The 11360-nt window shown below is 52.5% G+C and overlaps 2 protein-coding genes across 2 annotated transcripts; both read right to left on the bottom strand.

The window, feature by feature from the left end:
• Positions 1 to 3638: 3638 nt before the first annotated feature.
• Positions 3639 to 5282, bottom strand: LOC131557835 (inositol 1,4,5-trisphosphate receptor-interacting protein-like 1). Its single transcript, XM_058805301.1, has one exon. It carries the CDS (start codon positions 5214 to 5216, stop codon positions 3639 to 3641), a length of 1578 nt encoding a protein of 525 aa, XP_058661284.1. The 5' UTR covers positions 5217 to 5282.
• Positions 5283 to 8917: 3635 nt separating this feature from the next.
• Positions 8918 to 10561, bottom strand: LOC131557834 (inositol 1,4,5-trisphosphate receptor-interacting protein-like 1). The gene has a single exon (XM_058805300.1). It carries the CDS (start codon positions 10493 to 10495, stop codon positions 8918 to 8920), a length of 1578 nt encoding a protein of 525 aa, XP_058661283.1. The 5' UTR covers positions 10496 to 10561.
• Between the last annotated feature and the right edge of the window lie 799 nt (positions 10562 to 11360).

The following is an 11360-nucleotide window of genomic DNA, read 5'->3' as shown; positions in this document are numbered from 1 at the left end:
GAGCAAGAGCCACAATACCCAGGTATCCATGGTCTGCAGGAGGATGGAGAGAAGGCCTTGAGAGGGAGGGGCTGAGAGGGAGGCAGCTGGCAGCAGGGATTGTGGGGGGCAGCAGGGACAGGAATTCCAGGGATCTGGGAGCAGGAAGCACAGGACCCCAGAGAGCTGGCAAGCAGCCAGGCCCGTTCCGCTGCCCAAGCAGCAGCAGCAGCAGCAGCAGCAGCAGCAGCAGCAGCAGCACGGTGTCCTGCCCAAGGCTGGGCCATGAGGGGCTGTTCCTGGATGCAGGGGGAAAAGCCAGCCCCGGGTACTGCGTTTCTGCCCCGGCCCTTATCCCTAGCCCAGCCTCCCCACCATGTGTGCACTCACCGCTTGCCCAAGCAATACAGGGCCAGCGTTACCTGCTGGGGCCTTGTATAGCTGCCCCCATTTGTGACATGGCCCCGTGATGTCATGGACGTCACAGTACACCACAGCCAGCCCAGCCCCACCCTTTGTCCCCACCCCAGCTCAGACTGTCGCAGGGGCCCTGGGGTACCGGTTAAGGCAGCCTTTGAGTGAATCTTCTTCAAAGAACCTCTCTTGGCCCTTCTCTTGTCTTTTTTCTCAGCTGCCCTCCACTGGCAATCTCATAGATATCCATGTTGGAAGGCACTCTTGAGGATCACGGAGTCAAAGCCTTGACTCCATGCTGAGCTTCAGTTAAATCTCTGAGTCTATAAAAGCTGCACTTTGGTTTCAGCCCTGCTGCTTTTCTGAAGAATGAGCATGACAGCATCCTCCTGGCTTCCCCACACCACTTGTGGACCAGGCCTCTGGAGAGCACTCCTTTTTTCTACTCCAGAAAGAGTTTCCCAGCACAATTGTTCTGCATTAGAAAGATGTCTTTTAGGTGACCAGTTCCAGATAGATTGGTCTGTCTTTCTGTGCATAAACAGGCACAGCTACACAGACTGCAGGGATGAACCGCCATCTAAGAGTCGCAGGCTGCTATTGTAGCTCTTCCCCCTGATTCCTACCCAAAAATGCTCAACCCCATCAGCACCATCATTAAGCTCTAGACAGGTGGAACCCCGCCTTACATAAAGGGTGACCCCAGCGCCCCCCCCTTCCCTGCCTGTGTCTTCTGCAGGGTTACAAAGATATAAACCAGAGGGCTATTGTGGTGGTCAGCAGCTTGCCTGAAGGCCTCACGCTTTCATTTCATCCTAATTTTAGAACTGAAGCAGAAGTAATTCTATAAGTACTTTAATGATGAAACTTAACCAGTGTGGACCGTTAGGGAGCAGGCCCGGACCGTTGGGGACACCAGCAGCTATTGGCTGTTTGACCGAGTGGCAACTGCTTCAACCAATGTGGACTGACCAGGCAGACATTCAGATCTGCAAAGGAAGAGAGCACTCAATAAAAGTTGCTTGCTGTGCATGAAGCTTGGTGCGTGTGTATGGTGCCATTCCTGCCTCCACAATCAAAGTGGCAGAGGGGTTCCATACAGTAGGAAACTGGAAAAGTCTTGTTCCTTCCGAGTACCTCAGGCAGTGGGGGAAGGAAGAGGGTGATGCACCTGGGAATTAGGATAAAAAAGGAGGCTGCTGCCTTGTCCTGGGTCTCAAGAAATCGAGACACCCCAAGGGGAAATGTCCCTTGGCCTCTCCCTTTATTCCAATACTATTACAGGACTCCTCTGTGTCCTCCCTGGAGATAACCTCTGGCGTTGTGAAGTTTGTTCCCCACAGGGACACACCCTACTCTTTCAGTGCTCATTCTCCAGCTCTTCTCTGCTTTCTAACACATCTAGAAGCCCGTGTCCTTGCTGCTGCACGGATCTCCCACGGCTCTCTGCCAGCAGCACTCCAGAGCTCCCAGCTCCAGCTGGCAGGGCCTCAGCGCCTGCCCTGTGCCCTCCCGCCCTGACGGCCACACCAGGCCCTGCTTGCCGTCCTCATGGTGGCACTCCTGGCCCCAGCGTTCTCCAAGGCCTTCTCCGGGGGCACCTTCTTGCGGCCTTTCACTCTCTGCACCAGGCCCAGCAGAGACCTGAGAGCGGCAGTGGACAAGGGCCTGCAGGGACAGCACCAGGCCCAGTGGCTTCCCTCTGACAGTGGGCCGGCTTGGGCTGGAGATGCACAAGAAATTCTTGCCTCTCAGGCTGCTCAGGCCCTTGCCTACACACACTGCCCACAGCAGCTGTGGCTGCCCCATCCCTGGCAGCGTTCCAAGCCAGGCTGGACGGGGTCTGAAACAAGCGGGCCCAGGAGAAGGTGTCCCTGCCCTTGGCAGCAGGGTTGCAACAAGACCATTTTTAAGCATCCTTCCAAGGGAGGCACTTCTGGCCTTCTGTGGTCGCAGGGGCCGCGGTCAACTGGACTTAATTTCTGATTAGAACCAATTCACCACTGCAAGTATGGCCAATTTCAAGGAGACTCTTCACAAGCTCAGATTCACAACTTGTCGCTTTTACCTACACTACAGGTCTGGTTGAGGTCAATAAAGTCTTGCATGATCCAGGTTCTGGAATCTTGTCCTTTATTGAATCAAGAGCAACGAAATTTCCAGGTTGCTACTCATAAAAGCACTAACTATAGAACATAGTTGTGTGTCCCCAGCAGACAGAGACACGATATATGTCTTTACTACTACATTAAAAAAAACTCTTATATATTAAACTCCTTATATATACAATATAAAATTTATAATTGCTACGTATGATATAAATGTATCAATTTTTTGGAAATTTTAAAATAACATGTTTTCATCCATATAAGATATAAGTGCCCTATGAGCATTAATACGTATCACAACTTAGAGTGACGCTAAATATTGGCTATATTGCATTCTTTAAACAAAATTACATATTTGACCCTTTAGAATAATTTCTTCTCATGATATAATAGTTACATAATTCATGTAGTTGACAATATTTATATTATTCCATTGGCTTTTATGATATTTTACTATTATATATGATAATTGATAAGCTTTCTAGCATATAATATGTACACAGGGGATATATATACACAAATTAACAACCTAGATCTTTACATATACAAAGTATCAGGTCAGCTCCAACACAGTTGGTACAATGCTGACCTGAAGGATTCCCATGAGGGAAGAAGGAGAAACAACGTCCATTCAGCAATCCCAAACATTGCCCAGGGATTGTGGAGTCTCCCTCCCCAGAGAGAGAGAGTCAACAACCTTGATCCGAACGCAATCCTTTGTAGTGTAGAGCGGGAAGACCTGCCGGGAGCACCCCTGAAGCAAATGATGCCACCAGTGGTCCTTTCAAACATTCCCTCATCTGAGATTCTGAGATTCGTGTCTCGGCACAAGATGAAGCCCTCAGAGGGAAAATGGACTCAAAGAAAGAGGTGGGGGAATAATAGCATTTCCTTGTGCATGTTCCTTGATCTTTGGAGCCAACCTGGTCATCACTGGATGCAGTGCTGGGGAGGCTCTTGAGACCACACTGCTGCTGCTGCTGCTGCTGCTGCTGATGGCATAGTGCTGCTACGCAGCGTTTTCCCTTCCCTCTCCGAAACCTACCTTCTCCCTTCTTTTCCCATCTCTCCTGAGAACTGGTTCTCTGCCACCCGGTGTGAGCCTCACAAGCACAGCTCTGTGCAGGAGAACCTCTTTCACTGTTCATTTCTAAGGATCCGTTTGAACCAATGCTGCAGATCCATGTACTGGTTCATTGCCTGAGAGTGGGCAACGGGATCCATCACCAGGTCATGGAAGAGATTGCGTGACCTGGCCATTAGGACCTCTGGGGGCAAGCGGATGCCCTCAGGAAGCCTCTGGTTGCCCACAATGAAGTGATTGAGGCGTCTCCTTTCCACACACGTGCGCAGGCTCTCGCTGATATCCATCAGCCGGCTCACAAAATGTCTCCTGCGCCACTGTGACGCGGGCAAGATGCTCAGGAGGTGCATGACAATGGTCTTGATGGTATAGGTGGAAAAGCCTAAGCCCAGCTGAAGACGAGTGAAGAACTGCAGGCATTTCAGGTGCAAGCTGTCAGGGGGAGCCTGCCTGGCGATGTACCTGAAGAACTTCATCTCGGCCACAGCGTAGCTCTCTGGCCAGATTGTGCTGGAGGTGTGGGCTTGCCTAGGCTGGCTGCTCACAAAGACGTCTGAGTTGCCTTGCCGCAGCCCAAAGAGGATCTCGATCCGGTAGCTTTCTCTGCCGTTGGTCACCTTGAACTGGCAGGAGCGTCTGGGGGGCAGCAGCACTAAATGCCAACTGTGTGACTCAAGCAAAGCCGGCCAGATTGCTCTCACCAGCTGGTAGAACCAGCGGGCAGTTTTCTCCACGTCCAGGTAGGAGCCCGTGCACAGGGTATGAAGGAGGCTGGGATCCTGATGCCTCCTCAGCTCCTCCTCAGGGTGGTGCAGGAAGCACAGCATGTGCTCACCCTGCTGCTCACTCGTGCAGGTGCACTCCTGCTGCACGCGGATGTGGAAGTTCCTCAAGCGCCTCTGCCATGCAGTGCCCAGCTCTAGGTGGAAGCTGTGCCCTCGAGGAGGTGTCATGGGTATGAGCACCTGGTACACAACATCCTGCTCACGGGGACTCCAACCTTCGAAGGCACTGCCCACCCCAATGGCTCCTTGCAGCACCGGATAGAAACTGTTGGACAAGACCCGTCGAAAATAAATTGCAAAATGCTCCATCAGGGTTCTTGTCCACATGCATCCTCCCTGCAGGTCCTGCACAGGCCACTGTACGCGCTCCATTATGATTCTTCCAAAGTTGTCGGCACGATCACGGAATTCTTGCACTTGATTTCCAACGTCATTGACGTTTGCTGCATTGGCAGCTTCATTGCCAGCTTCATTGGCAGCAGCATTGTCGACATCCTCTGCACGGCCATCATCACTGTCGTCTTCCTCCACCTCCATTTCATTGTCTCCTTCATCTTCATTTCCAAAGTCTTCTTCATGTGCATGCACATTTTCAACCTCCTCTTCATTTACACCATCATGTGCTTCTCCTTGCTCCTCTGTCCTCAGGCTCCCTTTCCTCCACATATACCACAGTGCCAAGAGAAGGAGCAGGAGCCCAGCAAGAGCCCAGAGCTGCCAGTGCTGCCGGGCAGAGGAGAGCAGGTCTCCCCAGGCCAAGACACCCTGCTTCAGCAGGACCAGCTGCTCCACCTCCCGCTGCAGACGAATCTTCTCCTCTTCCTGGAGCTTGGCACGCACCTCCATTCGCAGACGTGTCACCTCGTCCAAGCCATCACCCACGGGCTGTGGGTACTGGACTAAACTTGGCAAGAGCAAGAGCCACAATACCCAGGTATCCATGGTCTGCAGGAGGATGGAGAGAAGGCCTTGAGAGGGAGGGGCTGAGAGGGAGGCAGCTGGCAGCAGGGATTGTGGGGGGCAGCAGGGACAGGAATTCCAGGGATCTGGGAGCAGGAAGCACAGGACCCCAGAGAGCTGGCAAGCAGCCAGGCCCGTTCCGCTGCCCAAGCAGCAGCAGCAGCAGCAGCAGCAGCAGCAGCAGCAGCACGGTGTCCTGCCCAAGGCTGGGCCATGAGGGGCTGTTCCTGGATGCAGGGGGAAAAGCCAGCCCCGGGTACTGCGTTTCTGCCCCGGCCCTTATCCCCAGCCCAGCCTCCCCACCATGTGTGCACTCACCGCTTGCCCAAGCAATACAGGGCCAGCGTTACCTGCTGGGGCCTTGTATAGCTGCCCCCATTTGTGACATGGCCCCGTGATGTCATGGACGTCACAGTACACCACAGCCAGCCCAGCCCCACCCTTTGTCCCCACCCCAGCTCAGACTGTCGCAGGGGCCCTGGGGTACCGGTTAAGGCAGCCTTTGAGTGAATCTTCTTCAAAGAACCTCTCTTGGCCCTTCTCTTGTCTTTTTTCTCAGCTGCCCTCCACTGGCAATCTCATAGATATCCATGTTGGAAGGCACTCTTGAGGATCACGGAGTCAAAGCCTTGACTCCATGCTGAGCTTCAGTTAAATCTCTGAGTCTATAAAAGCTGCACTTTGGTTTCAGCCCTGCTGCTTTTCTGAAGAATGAGCATGACAGCATCCTCCTGGCTTCCCCACACCACTTGTGGACCAGGCCTCTGGAGAGCACTCCTTTTTTCTACTCCAGAAAGAGTTTCCCAGCACAATTGTTCTGCATTAGAAAGATGTCTTTTAGGTGACCAGTTCCAGATAGATTGGTCTGTCTTTCTGTGCATAAACAGGCACAGCTACACAGACTGCAGTGATGAACTGCCATCTAAGAGTCGCAGGCTGCTATTGTAGCTCTTCCCCCTGATTCCTACCCAAAAATGCTCAACCCCATCAGCACCATCATTAAGCTCTAGACAGGTGGAACCCCGCCTTACATAAAGGGTGACCCCAGCGCCCCCCCCTTCCCTGCCTGTGTCTTCTGCAGGGTTACAAAGATATAAACCAGAGGGCTATTGTGGTGGTCAGCAGCTTGCCTGAAGGCCTCACGCTTTCATTTCATCCTAATTTTAGAACTGAAGCAGAAGTAATTCTATAAGTACTTTAATGATGAAACTTAACCAGTGTGGACCGTTAGGGAGCAGGCCCGGACCGTTGGGGACACCAGCAGCTATTGGCTGTTTGACCGGGTGGCAACTGCTTTAACCAATGTGGACTGACCAGGCAGACATTCAGATCTGCAAAGGAAGAGAGCACTCAATAAAAGTTGCTTGCTGTGCATGAAGCTTGGTGCGTGTGTATGGTGCCATTCCTGCCTCCACAATCAAAGTGGCAGAGGGGTTCCATACAGTAGGAAACTGGAAAAGTCTTGTTCCTTCCGAGTACCTCAGGCAGTGGGGGAAGGAAGAGGGTGATGCACCTGGGAATTAGGATAAAAAAGGAGGCTGCGGCCTTGTCCTGGGTCTCAAGAAATCGAGACACCCCAAGGGGAAATGTCCCTTGGCCTCTCCCTTTATTCCAATACTATTACAGGACTCCTCTGTGTCCTCCCTGGAGATAACCTCTGGCGTTGTGAAGTTTGTTCCCCACAGGGACACACCCTACTCTTTCAGTGCTCATTCTCCAGCTCTTCTCTGCTTTCTAACACATCTAGAAGCCCGTGTCCTTGCTGCTGCACGGATCTCCCACGGCTCTCTGCCAGCAGCACTCCAGAGCTCCCAGCTCCAGCTGGCAGGGCCTCAGCGCCTGCCCTGTGCCCTCCCGCCCTGACGGCCACACCAGGCCCTGCTTGCCGTCCTCATGGTGGCACTCCTGGCCCCAGCGTTCTCCAAGGCCTTCTCCGGGGGCACCTTCTTGCGGCCTTTCACTCTCTGCACCAGGCCCAGCAGAGACCTGAGAGCGGCAGTGGACAAGGGCCTGCAGGGACAGCACCAGGCCCAGTGGCTTCCCTCTGACAGTGGGCCGGCTTGGGCTGGAGATGCACAAGAAATTCTTGCCTCTCAGGCTGCTCAGGCCCTTGCCTACACACACTGCCCACAGCAGCTGTGGCTGCCCCATCCCTGGCAGCGTTCCAAGCCAGGCTGGACGGGGTCTGAAACAAGCGGGCCCAGGAGAAGGTGTCCCTGCCCTTGGCAGCAGGGTTGCAACAAGACCATTTTTAAGCATCCTTCCAAGGGAGGCACTTCTGGCCTTCTGTGGTCGCAGGGGCCGCGGTCAACTGGACTTAATTTCTGATTAGAACCAATTCACCACTGCAAGTATGGCCAATTTCAAGGAGACTCTTCACAAGCTCAGATTCACAACTTGTCGCTTTTACCTACACTACAGGTCTGGTTGAGGTCAATAAAGTCTTGCATGATCCAGGTTCTGGAATCTTGTCCTTTATTGAATCAAGAGCAACGAAATTTCCAGGTTGCTACTCATAAAAGCACTAACTATAGAACATAGTTGTGTGTCCCCAGCAGACAGAGACACGATATATGTCTTTACTACTACATTAAAAAAAACTCTTATATATTAAACTCCTTATATATACAATATAACATTTATAATTGCTACGTATGATATAAATGTATCAATTTTTTGGAAATTTTAAAATAACATGTTTTCATCCATATAAGATATAAGTGCCCTATGAGCATTAATACGTATCACAACTTAGAGTGACGCTAAATATTGGCTATATTGCATTCTTTAAACAAAATTACATATTTGACCCTTTAGAATAATTTCTTCTCATGATATAATAGTTACATAATTCATGTAGTTGACAATATTTATATTATTCCATTGGCTTTTATGATATTTTACTATTATATATGATAATTGATAAGCTTTCTAGCATATAATATGTACACAGGGGATATATATACACAAATTAACAACCTAGATCTTTACATATACAAAGTATCAGGTCAGCTCCAACACAGTTGGTACAATGCTGACCTGAAGGATTCCCATGAGGGAAGAAGGAGAAACAACCTCCATTCAGCAATCCCAAACATTGCCCAGGGATTGTGGAGTCTCCCTCCCCAGAGAGAGAGAGTCAACAACCTTGATCCGAACGCAATCCTTTGTAGTGTAGAGCGGGAAGACCTGCCGGGAGCACCCCTGAAGCAAATGATGCCACCAGTGGTCCTTTCAAACATTCCCTCATCTGAGATTCTGAGATTCGTGTCTCGGCACAAGATGAAGCCCTCAGAGGGAAAATGGACTCAAAGAAAGAGGTGGGGGAATAATAGCATTTCCTTGTGCATGTTCCTTGATCTTTGGAGCCAACCTGGTCATCACTGGATGCAGTGCTGGGGAGGCTCTTGAGACCACACTGCTGCTGCTGCTGCTGCTGCTGCTGATGGCATAGTGCTGCTACGCAGCGTTTTCCCTTCCCTCTCCGAAACCTACCTTCTCCCTTCTTTTCCCATCTCTCCTGAGAACTGGTTCTCTGCCACCCGGTGTGAGCCTCACAAGCACAGCTCTGTGCAGGAGAACCTCTTTCACTGTTCATTTCTAAGGATCCGTTTGAACCAATGCTGCAGATCCATGTACTGGTTCATTGCCTGAGAGTGGGCAACGGGATCCATCACCAGGTCATGGAAGAGATTGCGTGACCTGGACATTAGGACCTCTGGGGGCAAGCGGATGCCCTCAGGAAGCCTCTGGTTGCCCACAATGAAGTGATTGAGGCGTCTCCTTTCCACACACGTGCGCAGGCTCTCGCTGATATCCATCAGCCGGCTCACAAAATGTCTCCTGCGCCACTGTGACGCGGGCAAGATGCTCAGGAGGTGCATGACAATGGTCTTGATGGTATAGGTGGAAAAGCCTAAGCCCAGCTGAAGACGAGTGAAGAACTGCAGGCATTTCAGGTGCAAGCTGTCAGGGGGAGCCTGCCTGGCGATGTACCTGAAGAACTTCATCTCGGCCACAGCGTAGCTCTCTGGCCAGATTGTGCTGGAGGTGTGGGCTTGCCTAGGCTGGCTGCTCACAAAGACGTCTGAGTTGCCTTGCCGCACCCCAAAGAGGATCTCGATCCGGTAGCTTTCTCTGCCGTTGGTCACCTTGAACTGGCAGGAGCGTCTGGGGGGCAGCAGCACTAAATGCCAACTGTGTGACTCAAGCAAAGCCGGCCAGATTGCTCTCACCAGCTGGTAGAACCAGCGGGCAGTTTTCTCCACGTCCAGGTAGGAGCCCGTGCACAGGGTATGAAGGAGGCTGGGATCCTGATGCCTCCTCAGCTCCTCCTCAGGGTGGTGCAGGAAGCACAGCATGTGCTCACCCTGCTGCTCACTCGTGCAGGTGCACTCCTGCTGCACGCGGATGTGGAAGTTCCTCAAGCGCCTCTGCCATGCAGTGCCCAGCTCTAGGTGGAAGCTGTGCCCTCGAGGAGGTGTCATGGGTATGAGCACCTGGTACACAACATCCTGCTCACGGGGACTCCAACCTTCGAAGGCACTGCCCACCCCAATGGCTCCTTGCAGCACCGGATAGAAACTGTTGGACAAGACCCGTCGAAAATAAATTGCAAAATGCTCCATCAGGGTTCTTGTCCACATGCATCCTCCCTGCAGGTCCTGCACAGGCCACTGTACGCGCTCCATTATGATTCTTCCAAAGTTGTCGGCACGATCACGGAATTCTTGCACTTGATTTCCAACGTCATTGACGTTTGCTGCATTGGCAGCTTCATTGCCAGCTTCATTGGCAGCAGCATTGTCGACATCCTCTGCACGGCCATCATCACTGTCGTCTTCCTCCACCTCCATTTCATTGTCTCCTTCATCTTCATTTCCAAAGTCTTCTTCATGTGCATGCACATTTTCAACCTCCTCTTCATTTACACCATCATGTGCTTCTCCTTGCTCCTCTGTCCTCAGGCTCCCTTTCCTCCACATATACCACAGTGCCAAGAGAAGGAGCAGGAGCCCAGCAAGAGCCCAGAGCTGCCAGTGCTGCCGGGCAGAGGAGAGCAGGTCTCCCCAGGCCAAGACACCCTGCTTCAGCAGGACCAGCTGCTCCACCTCCCGCTGCAGACGAATCTTCTCCTCTTCCTGGAGCTTGGCACGCACCTCCATTCGCAGACGTGTCACCTCGTCCAAGCCATCACCCACGGGCTGTGGGTACTGGACTAAACTTGGCAAGAGCAAGAGCCACAATACCCAGGTATCCATGGTCTGCAGGAGGATGGAGAGAAGGCCTTGAGAGGGAGGGGCTGAGAGGGAGGCAGCTGGCAGCAGGGATTGTGGGGGGCAGCAGGGACAGGAATTCCAGGGATCTGGGAGCAGGAAGCACAGGACCCCAGAGAGCTGGCAAGCAGCCAGGCCCGTTCCGCTGCCCAAGCAGCAGCAGCAGCAGCAGCAGCAGCAGCAGCAGCAGCAGCAGCACGGTGTCCTGCCCAAGGCTGGGCCATGAGGGGCTGTTCCTGGATGCAGGGGGAAAAGCCAGCCCCGGGTACTGCGTTTCTGCCCCGGCCCTTATCCCTAGCCCAGCCTCCCCACCATGTGTGCACTCACCGCTTGCCCAAGCAATACAGGGCCAGCGTTACCTGCTGGGGCCTTGTATAGCTGCCCCCATTTGTGACATGGCCCCGTGATGTCATGGACGTCACAGTACACCACAGCCAGCCCAGCCCCACCCTTTGTCCCCACCCCAGCTCAGACTGTCGCAGGGGCCCTGGGGTACCGGTTAAGGCAGCCTTTGAGTGAATCTTCTTCAAAGAACCTCTCTTGGCCCTTCTCTTGTCTTTTTTCTCAGCTGCCCTCCACTGGCAATCTCATAGATATCCATGTTGGAAGGCACTCTTGAGGATCACGGAGTCAAAGCCTTGACTCCATGCTGAGCTTCAGTTAAATCTCTGAGTCTATAAAAGCTGCACTTTGGTTTCAGCCCTGCTGCTTTTCTGAAGAATGAGCATGACAGCATCCTCCTGGCTTCCCCACA

This window comes from Ammospiza caudacuta, chromosome 5 (genome assembly GCF_027887145.1).
Source record: "Ammospiza caudacuta isolate bAmmCau1 chromosome 5, bAmmCau1.pri, whole genome shotgun sequence".
In the NCBI taxonomy this organism is placed as follows: Eukaryota; Metazoa; Chordata; class Aves; order Passeriformes; family Passerellidae; genus Ammospiza; species Ammospiza caudacuta.
Note: the sequence above shows the minus strand (reverse complement) of the source record. Positions and strands in the feature narration are given on the sequence as shown.

Bases quoted from the DNA above. Each gene is read 5' to 3' on its own strand.
- LOC131557835 (XM_058805301.1), bottom strand. From the start codon at position 5,216: ATGGAGGTGCGTGCCAAGCTCCAGGAAGAGGAGAAGATTCGTCTGCAG.
- LOC131557834 (XM_058805300.1), bottom strand. From the start codon at position 10,495: ATGGAGGTGCGTGCCAAGCTCCAGGAAGAGGAGAAGATTCGTCTGCAG.